At 39.6% G+C, this 27,500-nt stretch overlaps 2 protein-coding genes and 1 long non-coding RNA gene across 8 annotated transcripts in view; 1 reads left to right on the forward strand and 2 right to left on the reverse strand.

Annotated features, from left to right (window-relative positions):
* The window catches only part of LOC138017845 (uncharacterized), a 29,525-nt gene that overhangs the window by 172 nt on the left and 1,853 nt on the right, over positions 1-27,500 (reverse strand). For 5 of the 6 annotated variants that reach the window (XR_011125936.1, XR_011125937.1, XR_011125938.1 and 2 more), the window contains 3 exons: positions 27,281-27,372; positions 15,658-15,776; positions 13,776-14,151 (listed from right to left, as the gene is read on the reverse strand). This is a non-coding gene — a long non-coding RNA (uncharacterized lncRNA). Of the gene's footprint in view, positions 844-13,775; positions 14,152-15,657; positions 15,777-27,280; positions 27,373-27,500 lie in introns of those variants that run through there. The other variant, XR_011125940.1, reaches the window with a different exon arrangement.
* On the forward strand, positions 6,738-8,912 carry LOC138016601 (uncharacterized). Its single transcript, XM_068863777.1, has 2 exons — positions 6,738-6,933; positions 7,125-8,912. Exons 1-2 carry the CDS (start codon positions 6,761-6,763, stop codon positions 8,896-8,898), a joined length of 1,947 nt encoding a protein of 648 aa, XP_068719878.1. The 5' UTR covers positions 6,738-6,760; the 3' UTR covers positions 8,899-8,912.
* Positions 9,119-10,723, reverse strand: LOC138016834 (uncharacterized). The gene has a single exon (XM_068864012.1). It carries the CDS (start codon positions 10,715-10,717, stop codon positions 9,170-9,172), a length of 1,548 nt encoding a protein of 515 aa, XP_068720113.1. The 5' UTR covers positions 10,718-10,723; the 3' UTR covers positions 9,119-9,169.

Below are 27,500 nucleotides of genomic sequence, written 5' to 3' on the forward strand. Positions count from 1 at the left end.
TTCATATTTAGGCAAAACAAATTGGTGTCCTAAAACCCCTAGCTTTGTTCCAAGGAAAAGAGTTGCAAGTTACATGCTTCAAGGTCATGCGCTTCTGATTGGATACAATATTGAGTTAGCTAATTGGTCGATTGTTTATTTTCCTGAAAAAGTTGGTTTAAAAACAGACACTTTTCTGACCCTGATGGGGACTAGACCAGTTTGGGTAAATCTAACTCTTGGGACATTGTGTTGTGTTCTTGGGCAAGACACTTTACTCTCACGGTGCCTCTCTCCAACCAGGTGTATAAATGGATACCGGCGAAATGCTGGGGGGTAACCCTGCGATGGACTAGCGTCCCATCCAGGGGGGAGTAGAAATACTCCTAGTCGCTTCATGCTACGGAAGATAAGCGCCGGCCTGATGGGCCTTCTGGCTCGTAAGCAGGGACTTAATGCAAAATGTTCTGGCACTTTCGGTTTCCATCCGTGGTGACAAAACGATGTTTTATTAGTCGGGCGACCGACTCTAGGTTTACCAGTGTATTTCTTCGCAAATGTCCGTCACGTGCAATGGGCAATACCGCAGATATGTAGTGAAGGCTCAATGTTCATTTCGCTTCATTTTCATTTCTCTTCGATAACCTTAGAAGTGATTCTCTGCGATGGTAGGTATACATTAATGATTACAGATATGGCAGAAGCGAGTTACGGTGTTAGGTCCAATACGCTCAAACCACTTACAGACTGTTCGTGGTAGACCCACATCAAAACACGAAAATGAGCGTCCATTTCCAAAGTCGTTGTTCTGCGAACTCTTGCTTGGCAAATATCTCAAATGTTGCTATCAAGCTCTTACAAGTTCTAAAGAGATCAGTTGAGCAGTCATTGAGTACAAAATATGTGCAAACTATGACTAGCAATGACAGAAGTACATTAACGAACTTTACTCGAAATTTTGACGCTGATATTTCTGATATTTGATAATCAACATAATGGTACGGAGGACAACAACAACAACAAGAAAGCCGTCACTTACCGAAGCGAAGATGCAAGTAAATTCTTTAATTTTATGACTGTCATGATCATTATTTCATATATTTTGTACAATGTATCAAGTGGATTATCAGTTCTATCAATTTCTCTTTGTACTGCATTAGTTTTCTGTGTAATCATGTACGTTCGCGTGTTGTATACGATTGCGTTACCAACACGAGCAATGTTGAATGTCCTGGGAAAATGTGATGTATTAGGGGAGGCAATGTTGCCATTTGTACATCATCAACATGATGGCGTAGTGAAAATAAAATATAGAGAGAAATTGAGATCTCGTTATGCTAAATTTGTTTATTGGAATCATAACCGTGTTGTACGTGAATGCCATGTGTCGTGATCGCGAACCTAGTAGGATTCCTGTGAAGAAGCTGAAACGTCTGTCGCAGAAAAGCAGAAAACGGAGGGTCTTTGTGTGGAAAAAGATTCTTAAGATCACTCCTTTGCCGTCAGAACTTCATGGTTACATCAGTTGCAGGCTGAGTAGTCAAATGAAAAGAAGGCGAATAATTGCCAGTCTCCGTTCGTTTGAAAAAGTGAGGAAAAAGCCAGCTTCCATTCGACGAAGATTTCGTCAAACAGTACGTTTACTTGCTTTGGAAAATACACTGGAACACGAAAACGCGTAAATCTGAAGAAATATCAAGTGTTGTACACATGCTGTGGACCAATGAGTTTGTACAAGAATGCATGGTGATCATAGACGATGCTGTGCTGAAATAAATGTATGTAATGACATAGAAACAAATCCTGGGCCTCCGATGAATAATATTGATTGCTATGTCTGAGAACAATTACCAGCTTAATTATAGTGAAAGCGACACAGGTAATCTACATAACAGTGATTCAATAATTGAGGGATATCAGTACAGTATACCTATAGACAGTGCATTTGAATCGCTCTTGTCACAAAATTATTCTTCATTTATTCTGACAATAGGATGTATTGGTGTTAGTATCTATCATACTGATAATGGGAGTTATAAGATTTTTGATTCTCATGCAAGAGATGAATGTGGTAGAAGCCATCCCCAAGGTACATGTGTACTATTAGAAGTACCATCCATTCAGGACTTAGTACAGTATTTCCAGGCTATACACTCACTTGGTGACAATTATGAACTCAGGCGTTATATAACTCTGAACTCAGAGGGCTGCATATTAGTACATATGAAATAACTGCAGTGAACAGTGTTAGAGAACAATGCAACTGCACTTGTAAACAATGCTGTGCTCTAGGACTTTATGCAATGTGTTACGCAACAGCAAAGTCTTGTAGTTATTGGAAATCCCAAACGTTATGTTGCATTGCTGACCAAGGAAACAAATTCTATCGTCACCCGAGCTCACAAGTGCAGATTTACCCAAGAGTCTTGATATTGGTGAAGTTGATTGTAGTAATGGTAATGAATTTATATAGCGCATTTCTATTAGCATATTCAAATGCGCTTTACAAGCAAGTGATCTATGGGTGAGATCGGACATCAAGTCAGCAATGTTTTCATGACGAAATGCATGTTGTTTTTGCCAGTGTGATTACAAATTTCGTGATCTTTCTTTGAGACATGCACATCTTTCCATGTATTACACATCTTTTTTTAGAACTACTACTCAACGCTCATGATCCCTAGCAGCACACGTGTGGCCACAGCCTGACTTACGATCCTAGATCGTCTTGTTGGTTCTAAATTGCTTGTTTTGCGACTCGGAGGGAAGGCCTTAATGAATCATTCAATTTGCACATGCACATGTATTATTATTCGATGGATTTTTCCCTTCCTTTTCATTGGCCCACCACGTGACCTGCAAATAACTGTCTGCAAATAAGTGTTTTGCTGCAAGTATTGTGCTCATGCGTAATTGAAACCACGTTATTGTGTGAAAATGGCAGTTCGCTTTCCTGAGCTTTCAAAAAAGATTTGATTTTTGGGGATTGTGAAAAATAAAGTTAACTCAGTCATCGAATGATAAAATAAGAATTGAACTCGGTTATTGCAAAATATCGTGTTTTGTCAGTGGCGAGCAGATCAACCTCGCCTCGGACTCAACCTCGTCCAATAATTGTTAATTATTTCAATATATAATATATCAAAAGTGGTCTTTTCTCTTCAATCAGTAGCACTTCTTTATACACGGTGGTAGGGTTACTAGAAATAAATCAAGGCTGTGTACATCTAATCTGCGAAGCTGGCGGTTTTGTTGGCGCGTGAAGTATAAGCCGCGCGGAGACTGGGTAGGGGCATATTTCACAGCGCCCCTTCCCATTCTCCGCTGGTTAATTTGCCTCTCTCGCCAACAATACCGCCAGTTACGCAGGCTAGAGTACATTTCAGTTCAAGAACTAGTAATTTAAAACACTAACATGCCTAATGTTAAAATGCATAAGAAAGACTAACTCGAAGACTTAGCTTGCTTAGAAGCGGCATCACGACCGCAAAACCTGTTGGGAACACCGTAACCTTCTCTTTCAAACAGTGCATGGGGTTTTCATTCGATCATAAGTGCCGGATTATACGGTGTACAGTCCTTAATCAAGAAGACTTTAAAGGTCTTTCCCTTGTTGGATAAAATTATTAAGGCAGCCCTTTTAGGTCACCAACTACTGGTCCGCCTCATTTCTGCGAACAGTAATAATTAACAATTATTCCATGAGCACGCGTTGGATATGAGATGATAGATAGCCAACGAGGCGCGTGATAATCATCTTAAATATCCAAAAAGCGTGAGTGGAATAATTGTTTTATTAAAAACGCCCCCAAAATATAGAAAACTAGACTACAATAAAAATAAAAAGGCCCACAAAATCACGCATATGCTTGCCGTGTTTGTAGATCACGGTATAACGGCTGATAACCCATGGTGGCTTAGCCAATCAAAACTCTTGAATTGCATTATCCAATGATCCAGTTTTTAATAATAAAGATTTTACTTAAAAACAACGATCTTCTGGTGCTCCAGGATTTTATAGCAGTCCAATTGAAGACAACACTCATCATTATCATTTTTTAACATTTTCTCTTGGTCCCTCGGAAAATCCGCACTTTCGAAAAACTTGCTATTTCTCTTATTCTAGGTCTTTTCGCAAGCTGTTTATGACATAGGAAAAAAACTACAATACCTACGCTTTCAATCCATACCAATTACGGTATCAGGCAGCTGGTATACATTTCCGTGTCTTTCAGCTTCTAGAAGTCTGCCTAAAAAATCAGCCACTTTTGAAAATACTCCCTTGGTCCCTCCTTTGCAAAATCTGTGAAAATCGGCATTTTCGACCCTTTTACAAAACTCTTCTTTTATTCTAATCCTTTTCGCATATGGAAAGCCCACAGTTCTTAGCCTAACTATAAGCGTGACATGCCTATGCAAAAGCAAGAAGGGGTGCATACCGATAAAACTACCCCGAAAATGACACTCACAGTACACTACCTTACAATAGGCTGATTTAGCAAACAGAACGGGAACGTCAGTGGCGACGTCGCGCGCAGCAAAACTACCAATGAGAATTTAGAATAGAGAAGAAAAGAGTGAAGTCTATTCTATTCTGAATTCTCATTGGTGTTTTTTCTCCGCGCGCCGTCGCCACTGACGTTCCCGTTCTGTTGCTAAATCAGCCTAATAATTGGTTGGGAGGCATGGACTCTCGAAAATTCTGACGTGTTCAAGTACCAGCCGTTTTTAACTTCGGTGAACTGGTCTCGTCCGTCCAGGAAACTTTTGCCCAACTGAATTACGTTGTATTGTCTCCCCGAAGCCGTTAACTGAAATTTCCAATGAATGCCGGATAGTTTGGAAAACAGCTCAGCCCACAGGCGGCCCAGAGTCGGAAGGTAAACAATTATAAGGATTTGTATGGGAATTTCGATAACAGACTGAAAAAGATATTTACCCGCAAAAGTTCTCAATAAAAAAGCCGTACTTTATTGTCATGGTGAATTTCTTGCTTTTTGAGTGGTTTTTTGCCTGATGGAATGCGATTTAAGCGACTTCTCAAATTCCCGAGTCGTCACTCTTCCCTAAATAAAGGAAAGGCTGGCAACTCATTTCTAACTTACCTCAGATCTCGCCGAAAAAATTCACAATTCTCCGGTATCAGCCACGCTCAAACTCCGGCGATGGCTACACGGATAAATTTACTTCCCCTTGACCAAGTTTCAAGGTCCAGCGAGTATCCATTGCTGAGAAACTGCGAAAAATATTCGAATTTTCAAACTCCTTCGAGGCTCGCTAACAACCAATTTTGACACGGCTGGTCAACGGTTCACTGAGCCTCCATACGGTGAGCGCAAACCTACGCAAGTGTACCCATAGTTGGGCAGAGCAAAACAAATCCCAGACTCGTCCCCAAATACCTGCCTGGGGTCATGTTCGAGTTTCTAAATCGGCGAACGATATTAAAAGTTCCACACTGAAACCTTAAACACAGCTCCCATCGCTTTGGTTGCCCCACCGCATGTTATAAATCCGGATTTTCATCGAACTCCGTAAGTACTGAAGCTGTTTGGATGGAGTTTGAAACGCAGTCGAAGGTATTTACTAGTGTATGAAACACAATCCTGTTTAATTTTTCATCCGTCAAAAACTCACATTATCATGACTGCAGAAGAAATTCATTTGAAAAGGTCGCTGCACCTTTTCAGCCTTTTGGACACATTTTTCTGTTGAGAGTCCAGGGAAAATGCCATCGTTGAAATCATCTGTGCTTTGTTTTTGCGCTTCCAGTTGCGTTGAAATGTTCAAAATTATTTCTCACACCGGTGCGCTGCATGCATCAAGCGATATCGATCGAAAACCAACAATTATTACTCGGAATACCTGAAAGGTATCCGAGTTACAATCTCGCTTGTCTGTTTTTTGGACAGTAGAAATTACGGTGCGGTGATTTCTTTGGCTCAAAGCAATTCACTTAACAAAACTATACTTTTTCCCACAAAAACAAAAAAACAGCCGTGGTGTCGAGTGTCATCGGACGAGGGGATTTTTGCACGCGCGAGGCTTCAAACAGCTTCAGTACTTACGGAGTTCGATGAAAATCCGGATTTATAACATGCGGTGGGGCAACCAAAGCGATGGGAGTTGTGTTTAAGGTTTCAGTGTGGAACTTTTAATATCGTTCGCCGATTTAGAAACTCGAACATGACCCCAAGCAGGTATTTGGGGACGAGTCTGGGATTTGTTTTGCTCTGCCCAACTATGGGTACACTTGCGTAGGTTTGCGCTCACCGTATGGAGGCTCAGTGAACCGTTGACCAGCCGTGTCAAAATTGGTTGTTAGCGAGCCTCGAAGGAGTTTGAAAATTCGAATATTTTTCGCAGTTTCTCAGCAATGGATACTCGCTGGACCTTGAAACTTGGTCAAGGGGAAGTAAATTTATCCGTGTAGCCATCGCCGGAGTTTGAGCGTGCCTGATACCGGAGAAGTGTGAATTTTTTCGGCGAGATCTGAGGTAAGTTAGAAATGAGTTGCCAGCCTTTCCTTTATTTAGGGAAGAGTGACGACTCGGGAATTTGAGAAGTCGCTTAAATCGCATTCAATCAGGCAAAAAACCACACAAAAAGCAAGAAATTCACCATGACAATAAAGTACGGCTTTTTTATTGAGAACTTTTGCGGGTAAATATATTTTTCAGTCTGTTATCGATGACACCCTATGCAAAATGAAAAGGGACTGGGAGCGATACGTGCGAGAACGAGGCTAGTTGGGCCTTGTTCTGTTTACTCGTGGTAAAATATGGCTGCTGATCGAACTGTAAGTGCCAGCCGTCTTTCCGAGGGCGATATACCAGGAGCATGTCTTCAAGGAGGAAATCCTACAACACTCACCACGGATGAGCTTCGCTTTTGGTTAAAATGTCGTGGCGACCCGGCAAAAGGATTAAAAACAAAGGCACAGTTAGCAAAAAGGCAAGTAAGCTTATCGATGTATTTCTCAGTAGTCGTAATAATAAGGGCTTTTTTATACTGTACTTGGTTAAAAGGATTCGATATTTAACATTTCTTATTTCTTATTTCAAGTAGAGATCAGGAGATTTAATGTTTATTTCCGTCGCTTACCTGTTTCTGCACAATTAACTGGTGTGCTAATTTTTCCGTAGAGTACTTGAATATGTGGCTTCTGGTCGTGATAAAGATGTTGTGGATCCGGACAAGAACCTTATTTACACGCGTCGAAAGCAGAGACAAGAAAAATTACAAATTCGAAATGATCCGTTGCTAAAGGAAAGTACTGTAAGGTTTCCATCGACTGGGTGGTCAACAAGCTTACAACGAATGCCATTGTTTACAAAGGCAGAAATGGATTTGCATGTCTCTCAGTCTGGGAAAAACATTGACCGAAGTAAACAGAGCCATACAGTTCCAACAAGCATGAGAAAAGCCAAGACGTTCCTTGAAGACGAATACTTGAAGGACGTAGTTGCTGCTAGTGACAATGAATATTTCTTTTTTCAATGTTTGTGTCATCATAGCTTTAAAAAAAATGAAGCCCCTCATAAATTAAAAGTTGCACTTTGTTTAGTGAGTGGAAGTGTAAAGTATGCTTCATGTACGTGCGTGGCGGGATCTGCTGGCTTTTGTAATCATGTACTTGCACTTATGATGAAACTTTGTAAGTTTAGCTTGTATAGCTGTCAAAATGTCAAGGAGTTGGACCATGAATCTGATATGGCACAACCTAAGGCATGCACCTCCAGTTTACAGCTGTGGCACAGACCTGCAAGAGGGGAAAAAATCAAGCCCCAACCTGTCATGGAACTCAATGTAAAGAGGTCCAAATTAGATAGCGATTATGATCCTGATAGTGGTGTGAGGTGTTTATTGTATGAAGCTAGGAAAAACTTGAGCACACAAACAGCAAATGAAGTTATGTTGAAAGACAAGCTTCAAAAGATCAATCCTAAATTTGCCCTGTCTCAAATCATTTCTCCTGGTGGTACTAACTTACAGGAAACAAAATTTGGAAAATCTCCGAGTGGTTCATATGCAAGTTATCAGTTACAGTTTTCCGAATCCAATTTTCAAGTTTTCTGCAATATTGACTCAGTGCCTAGAGCAGACGGCAATCATGGTAATGATGACCAAAATGCTATATCTGCGTTTCCTGCATTTCCTTTGCAACATTCTGAACAGTACAAAAAGCCAGATGGTTTGAGCAGGAACCAAGAAGCACTCCTGGATCATTTGACTGTTGATGAGGTAAAGCTCAATAACATAGAGAAGACTACAAGAGAACAAGCAGCCTCCCAAGAATGGAATGCTGAAAGAAAATTTCGGTTTACAGCTTCTAATTTCCACACCATTGCAAAAAGGAAAAGAAATCATGCCTCTTTAGTAAACAATCTGCTTCATCCCAAGCCATTTACTTCCAAGCAGACAGAACACGGGAAAACCTATGAACCTGTAGCCTTGAAAGAATATGGAAAATATATGTTTGCAGCTAGGAATCCAGTTACAGTGTTAAAAAGTGGCCTTGTTGTGAGTATGGCCTGTCCAATTTTGGCAGCATCGCCAGATGGCAAGGTCATTGATCATAGTTGTAGTAAGCCTTTTGGACTAGTAGAGGTTAAATGTCCCTTCACTAAGTTTCATGTAAGTCCCTTAGATGCATGTGCAGATGAAAGTTTCTTTGCAGAAAATGTAAATGGACAGCCAAGACTGAAAAGGGGACATCAGTACTACTTTCAAATACAGGGTCAACTTGCTGTTACAGGGGCTAGCTGGTGTGATTTTGTAATTTACACCAGCAAAGGCATGAGTGTAGAGAGGATCACATTTGATCCTCAGTTCTGGGACACATTGAATGAATGCCTTAAGAACTGCTACTTCAATCATTTTATAGAGCCAGCCGCTTTAGAATTCTGTAAACATTAGAAAAGCGTGTCATTGTTGTTAAATTGTAGCAATGACACATATGTCTAAAACAGAGTATCAACCTTGATCAACCTTTTAGTTTCTTTATTCTCAGTTCTTGAGCACAATGACTGTACGAAGATAAATGACAGTTTACTAGCTCCTAGCGCACAAAGATGCCGAAACCCTAGTTTACCAAATCTGTGCTCTTTCTGAGACATAACATTAGGGTCTGGCGCTTTTATTAAATAATGTTGTCTTCTGTAGAAGGCATTATTGCTTTGCCTAAATGTTACGTGGAAATAAGAGGATCGTGCATGTTACACAAAAAGGCACAGACACTCCACATTTGATTTACCACCCCAAATAGACTAAGTGGTACGACACTATCCCAAATGCGGAAGTTCTTGACTTTGTTAATAGCTCGTTCGATATGTATTCTTACCGAGGCAATTTCCTGGGTCTTGATAACATCTTGTGCTGTCATTTGGGTATACAACCCTAGAAAAGGTGGAATGTTTAGGTTCACACCCAGTGGAAGGAGATCTTCAATTGTAAAGCCTTTATCGGCCATCACAGTGTCACCTTTATCAAAATCTAACTTCAGAAAACCACTTCTCTCAACAATTTCGCGATCGGAAATACTTCCACTGTATAGTTGACTGATAAAAGTTATAGCTCCACTAGGAGCAATTCCAACTAAGCCTTTCAGAGTTACGTGGTTTTTATACGAGCTGAACAGTTTCGAATTCAAAAGAAGGCTGGAAGGCATCTGACATCTAATCTCTGTGCAATCGATTATTACACGGGTGGAAGAGTATTTGTCTTTAAAGCTGTCTGGCATAGTAACTGTAACAACCTCCTTATTTGCCCATATAGATACCTGACCAAATTTAAGATACAAGTAATTTATCCAGGACAGGAATATCCTGCTCACTGTTGACTGAGAGATATGAAACAAGTGAGCCAGATGCTTTTCTGCAAATCCCCTTCTTAGTCTGCAGAGTACAAGGAAAAACTCCTCTCTTGCTTCTAAGCTCCTTTTTCTACCTTTGTGAGTGCATTCCTCTGGTTCCTCGGTTTCATTTTCGTTCTCATCATAAAAACGCTTTGGGACACTTCTTTCTTTTGACGAGCAGTACCTAATGTTCTCCCCATTCGTTCCAGTGTTCAAAAATTCATATACAGCATTAAATGTAGCAAAGTTAGGAAAGCCGGTGTAAAAGGCGATGTCCTCGTCAGAGGTAAAATTTCCCAACTGAAAAACGCGAGAATCTGCAAGACCCTTCTGACGTTTCAAAACTCCTATTTCAGCCTTTAGCGAAGCATTTTCAAGCTCCAAACTCTTCAGTTTTTCGAGAAGTTCTTTGAAATCTTCTGTCGTGTTTCCTTGCGTATCCGTGTCGTTTTGCACGTCATGATCAGCAGAGCTACCAGCCGCCGATGAAGTGCAGTTATCACCGTTGGTTTCAGTTGCACTAGTTGTTTGAGATACTATCAACTCTGTGTCTGTATTCGACGTAAACATACGTTTCTTAGGAGGCTTTCTCTTTAGCGGAGAACTTTGTGACCAAGAAAAACGTGACGGCACGACCCCTTCCCTGACATAAATACGCTGGCCTCCGACAGACTTAACAAAGTCCTCAGGTTTAAAGTGACGAGAGCAAATCTTCGTGTTTTGGTTGACAGTAAAATCCTTACATTCGTCGCGACGAATAGCATGCAGCCAACGTTTCTTGAGGTTCACATCATCTGGAAACTTGAAGTAGGAAATTTTCTTTCCATTTTCAGTCCTGTACAGCTTTTTGGTGCATTTGGGAACACAACAATTTGCCGGCATATTTAAAATTTGGCGCCCTTCGCATCAGGCGGCCATTTTTTCTTGGCCCAACTAGCCTCGTTCTCGCACGTATCGCTCCCAGTCCCTTTTCATTTTGCATAGGGTGTATATCCGACTCTGGGCCGCCTGTGCTCAGCCTCGATGCGATGACGAAACAATTCGAAAAGTTGGCACTGTTTCATTCGATTCTGGAGTGCGTTTCTTAGTGCAGTTGGTGAAAAGAAACGTTCCTTTTTCGTGGCCTTGCATCTTTAAAAGTGTCCTTTTCTCCTCTCCAGGAAACATGTTTAAAGGCCAGCCCTTCATAATTAAGGGATCGCAGTTTTTTACAAATGGATTTTCGGGATTCTTGGGAAACGCATGAGTGCACTCTTTAGGCAAATGCTCAACGTGTTATGCGGCTACAAATCTCGGCATACCGGTGATATTATGGTAATGTTACACTTGCAAGCGCGAAACAGGTGTCAGGAATACATTATTAAAAAAACAATAAGCTAATTTATTCTACCGTGCCACACAAGCACAATTCAACACGAACAGATTTCAAATAGCTTAACGTACATTTACCGTACTTGCTTTTACTGTGACGAAATGAAATGAAACTTGATTTCTGATCTTTAAGTTTCATGTGCCTACGGTTTCATAAACTTTCAAGTCAAGAATTAGGGGCGACTTTTGAAGTCAACTCAACTGCTAGAGCGAGACATTCCAAGGTTACCGTATAACTGCAATTCAGTGAAATATGACAGAGAAAGTTGCAAGTACATTGTACACAAGTGGTTGTCTGTCACGGCAGTCGACTCGTGCTGGTCCACCCAACCGCTGCTGTAAACAAGCATACTCCCAACGAATAACAACGAAAACACTGCCAAATGAATTCGGCTTTGATTCATGGTTTACTATGGTTTGTCCGTCTGGATTTCAGATCGTCAATAGGGTGAGTAAGGTGTTGTTTGTGTTATATTAGTAGAAATAATGGCATGAAAAGAAAAAAAGAACTCATCTCCTTTTTCTCCTTCCAAGGAAAGAGTCATAGTCATCAGCATATTTAACTTTCCGGCCCACGGCAGTGTATGGATTAATTAAGTAATCAATAACTAAGTACTAATGTTAGTCTCCAAAGTAAGTTGAAATGCCCAACAAACACAGAACGCAGCGCGTACAATCTCTCCTCTCAACTCCAAAGTGCTTTCAAGTTCCAAAGTTTAATGCTTTTATCAGCTCCTGCTTCTAAACATCTTCTTCAAAATCACGCCGATGGGATCACAGATGAGTAACGGAATCATAAGTATTGAAATGCGGTATGAGTCAGTCAAGTAATCGTAAGAATAAGCATAAAGCACGTGAAGTGCACCAGATTATGGATAAATGAAGAAATGACACTTCTAACAAGGTTCGAGAATTTGTCTTTTTGGACCATCTTTTGCCAATTGAGATCAAACCCATGCAAGCACAGAACTGCAAGATATAAGTGCCGGTGCGTGCGTACCTCATTATTTTGTAGTTAAAAACGCTTTCGAAAGTATTTTACGAGTTTTCTGAAGTATCACAACTAACTGCTGCTACTGACATACAAGGCTTAATAATGTGTCACAACTGACAAAAAAGAGGAACAGCTTGATCGTAATTGCACCTGTTCTTGAATACTCGAAGTAAGAATTGCAAATACATTATGTTGTCATCACAGATTTGAATAGAGCAAAAGCGTTTTGGCTCGAAGTCCTAAACTTTGTTGCAGCACTACGTAAAGCGCACATGTTGGTAAAATTTAAGAATCCGATCCCACCAACGCGTCGGCCAACGCGTCGGCCGACACACCACCGACACACGACCGACACGTCGGCCAACACACTACCGACACGTCGGCCGACACACTACCGACGCGTTGGCCGACACACTACCGACGCGTTGGCCGACACACTACCGACGCGTTGGCCGACACACTACCGACACGTTGGTCTAAACACTACCGTCACGTTGGTCTAAATACTTACTCTTTATAATTTTGTTAGTTCTTTCAGTTGGAAGCAAGAACAACTCCATAAGGAACGACGAAAACACCATTGACATGTTAATACCAATAATAACTTCAAACACTACATTTTTAAGTATAATGAGAAATCTGAACAAAAGTTTATTTGAATGAATGAAGGAGAGGACAGTGCAATGAGAAAGTCTTCAAATAGTGTAGTTTGCCCCTTAAATACGATATTAAACCGCAAAAAAATTGCCAAATTTAGAACACTATATGTATGTGTCATGTTATATGGATTGTCCTTGGAGTGTTAAGAGAACAATATAATTCACAGGATTTCTGGCTAAGGTTGGATATTGAGGTCAGTGGGAAGGGAACACCTCTCCTCATGCCACCAGTTTCCTAAAATGAATATCATTCAAATAACGAAAGATGGCCAAAAGATGCATATCAGCTACGGGACCCAAAGCTGAGTGGAGAGTTTCCCGCGCTCCACTAGTACTTGGTGTTTGTTTAACTATCGCACTTCCCGAGATTCACATAGCCGTAATGATCAACCAATCCTTAGTAGGTCATGCAGACCTCATGCACACAGGTACAGTAGTCAACTTTGTTGAATACAGGCTGAATACAGTTCAGCCGTTTACTGTATCGTGACTGTAGGATGACCGGTTCCCGGGGGGGGGGGGGGGGAATCCCAAATGAAACAGACGGGGATGCTCGTCGGAAATTTTGAATTTAACCCCTAAAGGAGACCAATCTAGGCGTGGCTTAAGCAAATTTTGACTCCTAAAAGAGACCGTTTAATACGGCATAATCATCGAATGCTTTTATCTAAAAAGAAAATTTAAAAGGAAATTTGACTTCTGTTTCTCTTCCCGTAATCCTGTGTTACTTTGCGGAACCCTAAACGAGACCTTGGTGGCACAAAATATTGGCGCTTTGCCCGGAACACCCTAAGCGAGACCAAAATCCAAAATTTACACCCCTAAGCGAGACGACGAGCATCCCCGTCTGTTTCATATTGAAACAAACAACAGTTTTGAAAGCATTTTACTAGTTCACAGTAATATCAAAACTTACTGCCACTAATGACATGGAAACTTTAATGAGGAATGATAAAGATCAAATTAGGATCAACTTGGTCATAATTGCACCTGTTGTAATGAATACTCGTAGTAAATATTGCCAATACATCATGAGGTCATCACAGAATTGAATGACAGCAAAAGCATGTTGGCTGTTCTTTAAGACTTTGTTTTGGCATGCGCACATAATATTATGTTAAAAGCAATAATTTTACAACTCTACCTTTGTAAGTATTCGAGACATCAGTAGGGAAGTCTAATCAAATTAAATGAAATTTACTGTTGGATCTTTTATGGGGATCGGACTGTAGTATTGTGTGACACCATCAGTCATCGTTCAGTTACAGTCTTGCCCTTATATACCATGTAAACTGCAAAAAAAACACAAGTTAGCAAGAAATGTGTGTAATGTTCCAGTGGGTTGCATTCTTAGAATTATCAAAGAGACATCTAACACACAGTTTGTAGTTGAAGTTGCATATTGAGGTCAGTGGGAAAGCAACACCTCTCTTCATACGGCTAATGTTTTCTAAAATGAATATCGAATAAGGAAGGATGGCCAACAGATGCCGGTCAACGGACCCCAAGCTGGGTGGAGAGCTTCGTGCACTCCACTTAGTGCTTGTTTCACTTTCGTGCTTCCCGAGACCCACATAGCCGTGATGATCAACCAATCCCAGGTCATGCACGCCCTTTGCATACTAACAGGTCATTGCACACAGGTACAGTAGTCAACTTTGTTGAATACAGGCTGAATACAGTTCAGCAGCATGCTGTATCTTGACTCTTAGGATGTTACAGGTGCCATAACCGGGTTGCTGTCTGAGATTTCATAGCTGGTGTCAGAGGACCGTCTGTGTTCAAGCTGGGGTTACCTCGATCTAGTTTCATTTACAATGACCACAGCACAATTTCAGTCAACGGATCCAAAGCCGGGTGGAGAGTTTTGTGCGCTCCACTTGGTGCTTGTTTCACTTTCGTGCTTCCCGAGACCCACATAACAGTGATGATCAACTGAATCCCAGGTCATGCCCCTTGCATACTAACACGTCATTGCACACAGGTACAGTAGTCAACTTTGTTAAATACAGGCTGAATACAGTTCAGCAGCATGCTGTATCTTGACTCTTAGGATGTTACAGGTGCCATAACCGGGTCGCTGTCTGAGATTTCATAGCTGGTGTCAGAGGACCGTCTGTGTTCAAGCTGGGGTTACCTTGATCTAGTTTCATTTACAATGACCATAGCACAATTAAATTGCCTGATAGCATACCATAAGCCCGAGCTTGGACCCATGTGATGGAGGTGTTGCTTTGCATTGCAGTGCACATAAAAAGACTGATGTTAAATATCTCCTTCCAGGATCAAAACGAATGTAACTGAGTCATTGAATGTGTAAGAAAAAGCTGGAGAGGTTAAAAAACTAAGATAATCTGTATCATGTTAATGGCTGAAATTAAGGAATGATCTTTGATTTTACAGCTAGTCTATGCAACCTTCATGTAAGAAGGGTGAAATAAGAGATCATTTTATCAGTTGCTGATAATTATTATCAATGACTAACCACTACGGGTAGTTAAGTTAGTAATGTGCAATATGACTTCAAGATTTAAAGTATCAACCCCAGTTAGATTTGCAAATAGTGTAAAAGTTAGAAGTTACTAAAAATGTATATATTATTTTAATTATGACAATGCTACCGTAACAGTTTATAATTCCTTACTGGTTCAATCTACCATTCTCTAGACAACCCTTTAATATGATTCAAATAGTGGAAAATTTTATAGACATGAAAAAAATGCTCTGTACTGTTTTCAAAAGCATATCAAGAACCTTCTATTCATGAAGGAAAAGAAAAACAATCTTTACGTCCTTACCAGTGGATCAATGAAGCAAGGCAGTTACAATTCCGGAGCTGAATGAGATAATTTAACCCACCACCTGTAAGTTACTTGGGGGCAATGATTTTCCAACTAAGTGTTAAAATTATCCATATCTGTTGAGAGAGGGTGAAAACAAAAGTGAGTCAAAACTGGAATGACATCCAATGTTCTTGATTAGAGTACACAACCTTACCAAACTGACATATATGTTAAATGTCTGCGAACCTAATGCAGATAACTGCAGTGCTGTAACATATCTGTGACAGCACTGCAGTTATCTGCAGTAGGTTTTCCCCTATCTATAAAATAATAATAATAATTTACAGACATTTTGCAGATATGTAAGAGTTCTCTAGAAATATCTGTGAACTATCTGCACTGCCTGCAGAAATTTTACACGGATTAACACATGCATGTATTAATTTTCATGTGCAGATTGATATTGTATTAAAATTTCTCCATAAAGAGTTCATTATCTAGAATAACTACAAACTAACTACAATTTTACAACTTTATCCTGGAAATCAGTTCCCATGTAAAGATACATGTACCGGTAGTTAGATCATTGTAGTCATTTTCAGTGTGGTAATTAAAATCAAAACCAATACCAGAGTAATTGCCTGATTACTCTCAACACTCAATTGAAAAGTACTCTTTTAGATGATTATAATATCAATACAATCATAATGCAAATTTCAAGTTTAAACAATAAATTTTAATGAATTGTAATAAATTGAAAACAATAATAACATTATTTAATTCAAAAAATTATTTTCATCCCCTTATTAACATTTTGTTATATATTAATTTATTCATATAAAGTACATTACCTAACAGCCAAGCATTATCATTACCTAATAGAAGAGCATTTATCTAACTCCAAATTTCATGGGCCATGTTCAAACATCATTATTTTAAATCAGTAGTATATATGTTCACTTACATGTCTAAAGTATGTATCATTTTGGTAAGGAAACATTAATCTGTCCCCATGAAATTTGGAAATTTACTTATGTAAGCATGGCTTCCTTGAAACTCCACATAAACACAATACTGCAAGTACAGTGTAGATGAATTTAAATGAAACTGTAATAAGAGACGTAAACAAGTACTGGTACATGTGCTTTCTAATGGTCTTAAAATAAATGGAAGCGGTGCTTTGATAAATAGCCTGGTCTTAACTGCAGCGCTCAATGAAACCTCCCTCCCTGTACAACACATAATCACATAATATACTGATCATTACAGATTTTAACAACAAAAGGTACAGTGCATGTGTGTGTTGTTTTTGTTTTTGTGCATTCAGAGGGTTTGGTTTTTAAATCAATGGAAGCGATGCTTTTTGCCAGCTTGCTGTGATATTTGAAGGGCGGCCTCATGTAAGATACAGTGGGCATAAACTTTGATAATCAGCCTGGTATTAATTGCGTCGCTCATTGAAACCTCCCTCCCTGTAAAACACATAATCGCATAATATACTGGGCCCGGTTGTTCGAAAGCCGATTAACTTAATCCAGGATGAGCGTACACTTTTGTTTCATGTTTTCAACTTTTACTTGATAGTTTCTTTTGCTTATTTTTCTCTTTCAGGGTTGACTTCTGCTAATGCAAAGTTTTGCTGAATATCAGTGTTGAACAACATTTGAGAGAAGAGAAATATAATTCCAAGGTTAATTTTTAATCTGGGATTAGCGTTAATTGGCTTTGGAACAACCGGGCCCTGATCATTACAGATTTTCAAAACAAAAGGTAGAGTGCATGTGTGTGTTGTTTCTGTTTTTGTGCATTTACAGGGTTTGGTTTTTAAATCAATGGAAGCGATGCTTTTTGCCAGCTTGCTGTGATATTTGAAGGGCGGCCTCATGTAAGATACAGTGGGCATAAACTTTGATAATCAGCCTGGTCTTAATTGCGTCGCTCATTGAAACCTCCCTGTAAAACATGTAATATGCTGATCGTTACAGATTAACACAGCAACAGGTCGTTTTTTTTCCTTTTTGTTAATAATTTATTGATATCGAGCATTTGTGAAAAATTGTAACAGGATGGCGCATTCTTGGAATGAATGCGTGACGAGTCCCTAAGGACATGGCCTGAGAACTAAAAACACCATACCCTGAAAAAGTTCGCCCGGATGACACGTGAACTGGGTGTACATCAACAGACAAATAGACTCACATCGATTGTAGTTAATAATAATATAGACTTATGTAATAATTGGCAGTGCTAATCATCCTTTACTTGCAGTATTAGGACTGAATTGCAAAGGGGCGCAGCTCACGATATTGTGCTGAAAGCATGTCAAAACGCCTCTGGGTACCGCTGGACAGGACCATGTTTGATGTCGAAGCACAGCACCACAGGTAGATGTTAATTAGCTGTGAGTAGGAAAGCAACACCTCTCTTCATATCCTGTTTCATAAAACAAATATAGAGTAAGGATAGATGGCCAAATGATGCCACCCACGTGACCCCAAGCTGGGTGGAGAGTCTAGTGCACTCCACTTGGTGCTTGTGTCACTTTCGCGCTTCCCGAGGCCTGCATAGCCGTGATCATCAACCAATCCCAGGTCATGCTCCATACAATCTAACAGGTCATTGCACACAATTGCAGTAGTCAACTTTGTTGAATACAGGCTGAATACAGTTCAGCAGCTCTCTGTATTGTGACTGTTAGGATGTTACAGGAACCATAACTGGGTCGCTGTCTGAGATTTCATGGCTGGTGTCAGAGGACGGTCTGTGTTCAAGCTGGGGTCACTCAGATTTAGCTTCAGTTACAATGCCACCAAATTAAAACGCCTGATAACATACCAAGGGCTTAAGATTCCCTAGTGACGGAGGTGTTGCTTTCTAGTATAGTGTCGAGGAATTGTGTCTTTAATAACTAAAGATCTTCCTGACACAGAAAGAACTTTTTTTTTTTTCAGGACATGACTAAGTGAATGTGTACGAAAAAGGATAAAACTAGAAAATCTGATACTAAAATCAGTTTGATGACTATGATCAAAATTAAGGAATCATGGTGTAAGTTACATGTTGAGCAATTGGCAATTAAAGAAGCCTGAAAAAAAAATTTCAGGCCCCCAGTTGGATTCCCACCCATATAATCTCCGAGATGCTACAGCTAGCTATCACTCCTCCAATAGTGAGATTGCAGGAGCCGTATCTTGAAAGAGCAGGAAAAACCAATGTGGAAATACAAATCCTAACACAGGGAGAAACTATCATGTTAGCCAAACTCTTAATCAAAAAAACTTGACTTGTTGAGTTTATGTAAATCAAACCCAAGCACACTGGTGGCAGGCAAGAGTTTTACGTTCCTGAAAGTTCGCCCGGATGACACATGAACTGTGTGTACATCAATAGACGAAGAGACTCACATTGATTGTAGTTTTATAATAATATAGGGTTATGTAATAATTGGCAGTGCTAATCACCCTTTAATTGCAGTATTACGACTGAATTGCAAAAGGGCGCAGCTCACGACTCATATCAGGGAAAGTGTGGCCACTGGAAAGGTTGTCCAAAGGTAGGGATTTAGTTTAATTTTATTTCTGGGCAGGGGGAGAGGTGAAGCCAATATGTGTTTTTTTTTTTCGCAAAATTTAAAACCTTCAGAAATTCTTGGTATCAGTAAGTAAACAAAGTCAAAATTTGTCTTTATATGTCCTAGTATTACAAATGACATGCTTAACGTAACTTCTTTTTTCCGTCTTGAAGAATGCCTTGCATTAAAACTTTCTTAAGTCTGAGAAGGTAAGCTGGATGGCATGGAGCAATAATGAAATTGTGTACATTACCCAATGAACCCATACCTGTAACACTGTACAAACATATTAACTTAACTGCAAGTACAGAGTAGATGAATTTAAATGAAACTGTAATAAGAGATGTAAACAAATACATGTACATGTGCTTTCTAATGGTCTTAAAATAAATGGAAGCGGTGCTTTGATAAATAGCCTGGTCTTAACTGCAGCGCTCAATGAAACCTCCCTCCCTGTACAACACATAATCACATAATATACTGATCATTACAGATTTTAACAACAAAAGGTACAGTGCATGTGTGTGTTGTTTTTGTTTTTGTGCATTCAGAGGGTTTGGTTTTTAAATCAATGGAAGCGATGCTTTTTGCCAGCTTGCTGTGATATTTGAAGGGCGGCCTCATGTAAGATACAGTGGGCATAAACTTTGATAATCAGCCTGGTCTTAATTGCGTCGCTCATTGAAACCTCCCTCCCTGTAAAACACATAATCGCATAATATACTGGGCCCGGTTGTTCGAAAGCCGATTAACTTAATCCAGGATGAGCGTACACTTTTGTTTCATGTTTTCAACTTTTAGTTGATAGTTTCTTTTGCTTATTTTTCTCTTTCAGGGTTGACTTCTGCTAATGCAAAGTTTTGCTGAATATCAGTGTTGAACAACATTTGAGAGAAGAGAAATATAACTCCAAGGTTAATTTTTAATCTGGGATTAGCGTTAATCGGCTTTGGAACAACCGGGCCCTGATAATTACAGATTTTCAAAACAAAAGGTAGAGTGCATGTGTGTGTTGTTTCTGTTTTTGAGCATTAACAGGGTTTGGTTTTTAAATCAATGGAAGCGATGCTTTTTGCCAGCTTGCTGTGATATTTGAAGGGCGGCCTCATGTAAGATACAGTGGGCATAAACTTTGATAATCAGCCTGGTCTTAATTGCGTCGCTCATTGAAACCTCCCTGTAAAACATGTAATATGCTGATCATTACAGATTAAAACAGCAACAGGTCGTTTTTTTTCCTTTTTGTTAATAATTTATTGATATCGAGCATTTGTGAAAAATTGTAACAGGATGGCGCATTCTTGGAATGAATGCGTGACGAGTCCCTAAGGACATGGCCTGAGAACTAAAAACACCATACCCTGAAAAAGTTCGCCCGGATGACACGTGAACTGGGTGTACATCAACAGACAAATAGACTCACATCGATTGTAGTTAATAATAATATAGACTTATGTAATAATTGGCAGTGCTAATCATCCTTTACTTGCAGTATTAGGACTGAATTGCAAAGGGGCGCAGCTCACGATATTGTGCTGAAAGCATGTCAAAACGCCTCTGGGTACCGCTGGACAGGACCATGTTTGATGTCGAAGCACAGCACCACAGGTAGATGTTAATTAGCTGTGAGTAGGAAAGCAACCCCCACTCTTCATATCCTGTTTCATAAAACAAATATAGAGTAAGGATAGATGGCCAAATGATGCCACCCACGTGACCCCAAGCTGGGTGGAGAGTCTAGTGCACTCCACTTGGTGCTTGTGTCACTTTCGCGCTTCCCGAGGCCCACATAGCCGTGATCATCAACCAATCTCAGGTCATGCTCCATACAATCTAACAGGTCATTGCACACAATTGCAGTAGTCAACTTTGTTGAATACAGGCTGAATACAGTTCAGCAGCTCTCTGTATTGTGACTGTTAGGATGTTACAGGAACCATAACTGGGTCGCTGTCTGAGATTTCATGGCTGGTGTCAGAGGACGGTCTGTGTTCAAGCTGGGGTCACTCAGATTTAGCTTCAGTTACAATGCCACCAAATCAAAACACCTAATAACATACCAAGGGCTTAAGATTCCCTAGTGACGGAGGTGTTGCTTTCTAGTATAGTGTCGAGGAATTGTGTCTTTAATAACTAAAGATCTTCCTGACACAGAAAGAACTTTTTTTTTTTTCAGGACATGACTAAGTGAATGTGTACGAAAAAGGATAAAAGTAGAAAATCTGGTACTAAAATCAGTTTGATGACTATGATCAAAATTAAGGAATGATAGTGTAAGTTACATGTTGAGCAATTGGCAATTAAAGAAGCCTTAAAAAAAATTTCAGGCCCCCAGTTGGATTCCCACCCATAATCTCCGAGATGCTACAGCTAGCTAACACTCCTCCAATAGTGAGATTGCAGGAGCCGTATCTTGCAAGAGCAGGAAAAACCAATGTGGAAATAAAAATCCTAACACAGGGAGAAACTATCATGTTAGCCAAACTCTTAATCAAAAAAACTTGACTTGTTGAGTTTATGTAAATCAAACCCAAGCACACTGGTGGCAGGCAAGAGTTTTACGTTCCTGAAAGTTCGCCCGGATGACACATGAACTGTGTGTACATCAATAGACGAAGAGACTCACATTGATTGTAGTTTTATAATAATATAGGGTTATGTAATAATTGGCAGTGCTAATCACCCTTTAATTGCAGTATTACGACTGAATTGCAAAAGGGCGCAGCTCACGACTCATATCAGGGAAAGTGTGGCCACTGGAAAGGTTGTCCAAAGGTAGGGATTTAGTTTAATTTTATTTCTGGGCAGGGGGGAGAGGTGAAGCCAATATGTGTTTTTTTTTTTTCGCAAAATTTAAAACCTTCAGAAAGTCTTGGTATCAGTAAGTAAACAAAGTCAAAAGTTGTCTGTATATGTCCTAGTATTACAAATGACATGCTTAAAGTAACTTCTTTTTTCCAGCTTGAAGAATGCCTTGCATTAAAACTTTCTTAAGTCTGAGAAGGTAAGCTGGATGGCATGGAGCAATAATGAAATTGTGTACATTACCCAATGAACCCATACCTGTAACACTGTACAAACATATTAACTTAACTGCAAGTACAGAGTAGATGAATTTAAATGAAACTGTAATAAGAGATGTAAACAAATACATGTACATGTGCTTTCTAATGGTCTTAAAATAAATGGAAGCGGTGCTTTGATAAATAGCCTGGTCTTAACTGCAGCGCTCAATGAAACCTCCCTCCCTGTACAACACATAATCACATAATATACTGATCATTACAGATTTTAACAACAAAAGGTACAGTGCATGTGTGTGTTGTTTTTGTTTTTGTGCATTCAGAGGGTTTGGTTTTTAAATCAATGGAAGCGATGCTTTTTGCCAGCTTGCTGTGATATTTGAAGGGCGGCCTCATGTAAGATACAGTGGGCATAAACTTTGATAATCAGCCTGGTCTTAATTGCGTCGCTCATTGAAACCTCCCTCCCTGTAAAACACATAATCGCATAATATACTGGGCCCGGTTGTTCGAAAGCCGATTAACTTAATCCAGGATGAGCGTACACTTTTGTTTCATGTTTTCAACTTTTAGTTGATAGTTTCTTTTGCTTATTTTTCTCTTTCAGGGTTGACTTCTGCTAATGCAAAGTTTTGCTGAATATCAGTGTTGAACAACATTTGAGAGAAGAGAAATATAACTCCAAGGTTAATTTTTAATCTGGGATTTAAGCGTTAATCGGCTTTGGAACAACCGGGCCCTGATAATTACAGATTTTCAAAACAAAAGGTAGAGTGCATGTGTGTGTTGTTTCTGTTTTTGTGCATTAACAGGGTTTGGTTTTTAAATCAATGGAAGCGATGCTTTTTGCCAGCTTGCTGTGATATTTGAAGGGCGGCTTCATGTAAGATACAGTGGGCATAAACTTTGATAATCAGCCTGGTCTTAATTGCGTCGCTCATTGAAACCTCCCTGTAAAACATGTAATATGCTGATCGTTACAGATTAAAACAGCAACAGGTCGTTTTCTTTCCTTTTTGTTAATAATTTATTGATATCAAGCATTTGTGAAAAATTGTAAGAGGATGGCGCATTCTTGGAATGAATGCGTGACGAGTCCCTAAGGACATGGCCTGAGAACTAAAAACACCATACCCTGAAAAAGTTCGCCCGGATGACATGAAGCACACTGGTGGCACGCAAGAGTTTTACGTTCCTGAAAGTTCGCCCCGATAACACGTGAACTGTGTGTACATCAATAGACGAATAGACTCACACCGATTGTAGTTAATAATAATATAGGCCTATGTAATAATTGGCAGTGCTAATCTCCCTTTACTTGTAGTATTAGGACTGAATTGCAAAAGGGCGCAGCTCACGATATTGTGCTGAAAGCATGCGAAAACGCCTCTGGGTACCGCTGGACAGGACCATGTTTGATGTCAGAGCACAGCACCAGTGCAGGTAGAGGTTAATTAGCTGTGAGTAGGAAAGCAACACCTCTCTTCATATCCTGTTTCATAAAAGAAATATACAGTAAGGATGCCAAATGATGCCACCCACGTGACCCCAAGCTGGGTGGAGAGTCTAGTGCACTCCACTTGGTGCTTGTGTCACTTTCGCGCTTCCCGAGGCCCACATAGTCGTGATCATCAACCAATCCCAGGTCATGCTCCATACAATCTAACAGGTCATTGCACACAATAATTGCAGTTGTCATTTTTGTTGAATACAGGCTGAATACAGTTCAGCAGCTCTCTGTGTTGTGACTGTTAGGATGTTACAGGAACCATAACTGGGTCGCTGTCTGAGATTTCATGGCTGGTGTCAGAGGATGGTCTGTGTTCAAGCTGGGGTCACTCAGATTTAGCTTCAGTTACAATGCTACCAAATAAAAATGCCTGATAACATACCACGGGCTTAAGATTCCCTAGTGACGGAGGTGTTGCTTTCTAGTATAGTGTAGAGGAATTGTGTCTTTAATAACTAAAGATCTTCCTGACACAGAAACAACTTCAAATTTTTTTAGGAAGTGACTAAGTGAATGTGTAAGAAAAAGGATAAAACTAGAAAATCTGATACTAAAATCAGTTTGATGACTATGATCAAAATTAAGGAATGATGGTGTAAGTTATATGTTGAGCAAGTGCCAATTAAAAAAGCCTGAAAAAAAATTTTCAGGCCCCCAGTTGGATTCCCACCCATGATCTCCGAGATGCTACAGCTAGCTAACACTCCTCCAATAGTGAGATTGCAGGAGCCGTATCTTGCAAGAGCAGGAAAAACCAATGTGGAAATAAAAATCCAAACACAGGGAGCAACTATCATGGTAGCCAAACTCTTGATTAAAAATAAACTAGCAACACTAATGGCAACACTAATGGCAAGCAACACCTCTCTTCATATCCTTTTTCATAAAACAAATATAGATTAAGGATAGATGGCCAAATGATGCCACCCATGTGACCCCAAGCTGGGTGGAGAGTCTAGTGCACTCCACTTGGTGCTTGTGTCACTTTCGCACTTCCCGAGGCCCACATAGTCATGATCATCAACCAATCCCAGGTCATGCTCCATACAATCTAACAGGTCATTGCACACAATTGCAGTAGTCAACTTTGTTGAATACAGGCTGAATACAGTTCAGCAGCTCTCTGTATTGTGACTGTTAGGATGTTACAGGAACCATAACTGGGTCGCTGTCTGAGATTTCATGGCTGGTGTCAGAGGACGGTCTGTGTTCAAGCTGGGGTGACTCAGATTTAACTTCAGTTACAATGCCACCAACTCAAAACTCGTGATAACATAACAAGGGCTTAAGATTCGGAAGTGATGGAGGTGTTGCTTTCTAGTATAGTGTAGAGAAAAAGTCTGTTTAATAATTAGACATCTTCCTGATACAAAAAAAACTTGCAAATTTTTTCAGGAAGTGATTAAGTGAATATGTAAGAAAAAGGATAAAACTAGACAATCTGATGCTAAAATTAGTTTGATGACTATAGAAAATTAAAGGAATATGATCTTTGTGATTTCTTTCAATTGTTAGTTAGCGGTTTATTTCAAGCATGATTGTGCATTAATACAAGGCTGTTCTGAGTATGGCCGCCATGTTGTGAAAACATGTTGTGTGGTTTATTACAATCATGTATTTAATCTTGTTTAATCCATTGCAACTCTAACCATCCGTAGGTTTCTCAGTTTTTAACACTGGGAACAACGATGGGATTGCTTGTGCACAATGGTCGCAGTAAACGTTGAAATTCAAGTCATATGTTGTAGCTCTGTTTGATTGCAAAGGTACAGTACTGTTATTCGTCGTTGTTAGCAACACAGTGGAAGAAGTGGCTCGAATCGTTTGGTGGCCAAGGGAGAGGTGAATAATACACAAAAGAACCTCAATGCTTTGCTACCTTACACAGTGGGAATAGAGGTTCAGGAGTTGTATGAAAATGTTTTAAAACTGACCCAGGCCTGGGTGCTGCAGTTGAAGAAGATACAGCTACCAGCATCTTGTAACTTACTTACTTATTAATTGCAAATTATTATTAGATAAGATGTTATCCAGGCTGGAAAAGCATGGTATAGTACCTAAATGATCAAAGTTTATGGTGCCAACTATGTAGAGTTCCTCGGCTACCGAGTGGACGGAGAGGGTCGGCACCCTTCAGAGGAGAAGATTGCAGCCATGTTAATGAAGTGCTAAGCCCAAAGAATGAGGCAGAAATGTGCTCCTATTTAGGACTGCTGAACCACTATGGCACTTTCATACCCAACTTCTCCTCACTGCTACAGCCATTACACGAACTGCTCCAAAAGGGAGTGAGATGGGATTGAACAGCAAAGTGTGAACAGTGGGATTCACGCCCATGATCTCTGAGATGCTACAGCTAATGGAAATAAAAATCGTAACATACTTGTAGGCTTGTTGACTTTATGGAAGTCAAACACAAGCACATTGGTAGCAAATTCCAATGTTGCTGCCAGTTTTATTGAAAAGTGGGTTTAGTTTTCAAAGCAACAAACTTTGTGCATTTTACCAGTTTGCTGTGAGATAATACAAGAGACTACTAGTAATGACACAGTGCCAAATGTGCATAGACTTTGATAATGATCAGCCAGCCTGCATGGTGATACATGTAACTGCTAGTGTCGCTGAAACCAGCGTCAAACCACCCAGGAAAACTTCCCAATATTGTACATATGATAATCACAGATTGGACAAAACACAGTCCAAGCTGCAGGCAACACAAATCACAGCCAAGTTTGCCTGGATAATTGTGTGTACATCAGTATTGTTATGGACAAGAAATAATGTTGGAGTTAGTGAAGTAATTTTAACAGAAATAATTAACGTATTACAAGCATGTGAATTGCATATACCGGTAATTTATAAAGGAATTGAAGAAACGACACTTGCAATTGCATTTGGAGTAATCGACACTTTTAACTAAATTTTGCCATAATGATCAAGCACATTGTGATCAAGCACTTAGTACAAGTGCACTACCACAAAAACAAATTAAAACTTGAGTAACCAAAGTGAACACGTGAGGAAAGGAGCCATTTAAAAAACAAGGGAATCTGATGCTATTACATGTATTACTGGCCATAACGTTATCTGTATGATTATGGATGAATTTAAAGAATGATCTTTGTTCTGTGCAACTTGCATGTAAAAAGACTGAAGACATGCACTTTCTGATATTGTGACTGTCTCAGTCACTGCAAGTTAAGTAGAACACTTAGATCAACCCAGTTATATTTGCAACTGTCGTTGAAACTCAATCCATTACAAAGATATTAGGAACTCAAAGTGTACATTATAGTGTACATTGACGAAACTAATTATTGTGGCAATGCTACATATACTACATTCATAAAATAATACAGTAATACTATCATTTTCTACACAACCATGTCATTGTAATGTGATTAAAAAATGGAAAATATCATAGGTACAGAAAAAGTGCTTTCAATTTGCAGTTAAAAGAGCAAAAATTATTGATCAATGTTAGCATAAATTGAAATTCCTACGATGCATAAAAGAAACAAACCTTACTCTTACCAGTGAATTAATGCACATATATACATGTACATAAGCAGTGGTATATAAGGCAAGGCAGTGATCATATCTTCCAAGCAAGTGTAAATCCATATCTGTTTAGAGAGGTTAAAAAATAATGTGAGTCTAAAGTGCTTCTATGACCAAAAAACAATTTTTGTTTTCTTGGATTTCAAAACCATGTTAACTAAACCGTAACTGATCCAAGTTTTAAGCCTTATTA

Source organism: Montipora capricornis, chromosome 9, assembly GCF_036669925.1.
Source record: "Montipora capricornis isolate CH-2021 chromosome 9, ASM3666992v2, whole genome shotgun sequence".
NCBI classification, from domain to species: domain Eukaryota; kingdom Metazoa; phylum Cnidaria; class Anthozoa; order Scleractinia; family Acroporidae; genus Montipora; species Montipora capricornis.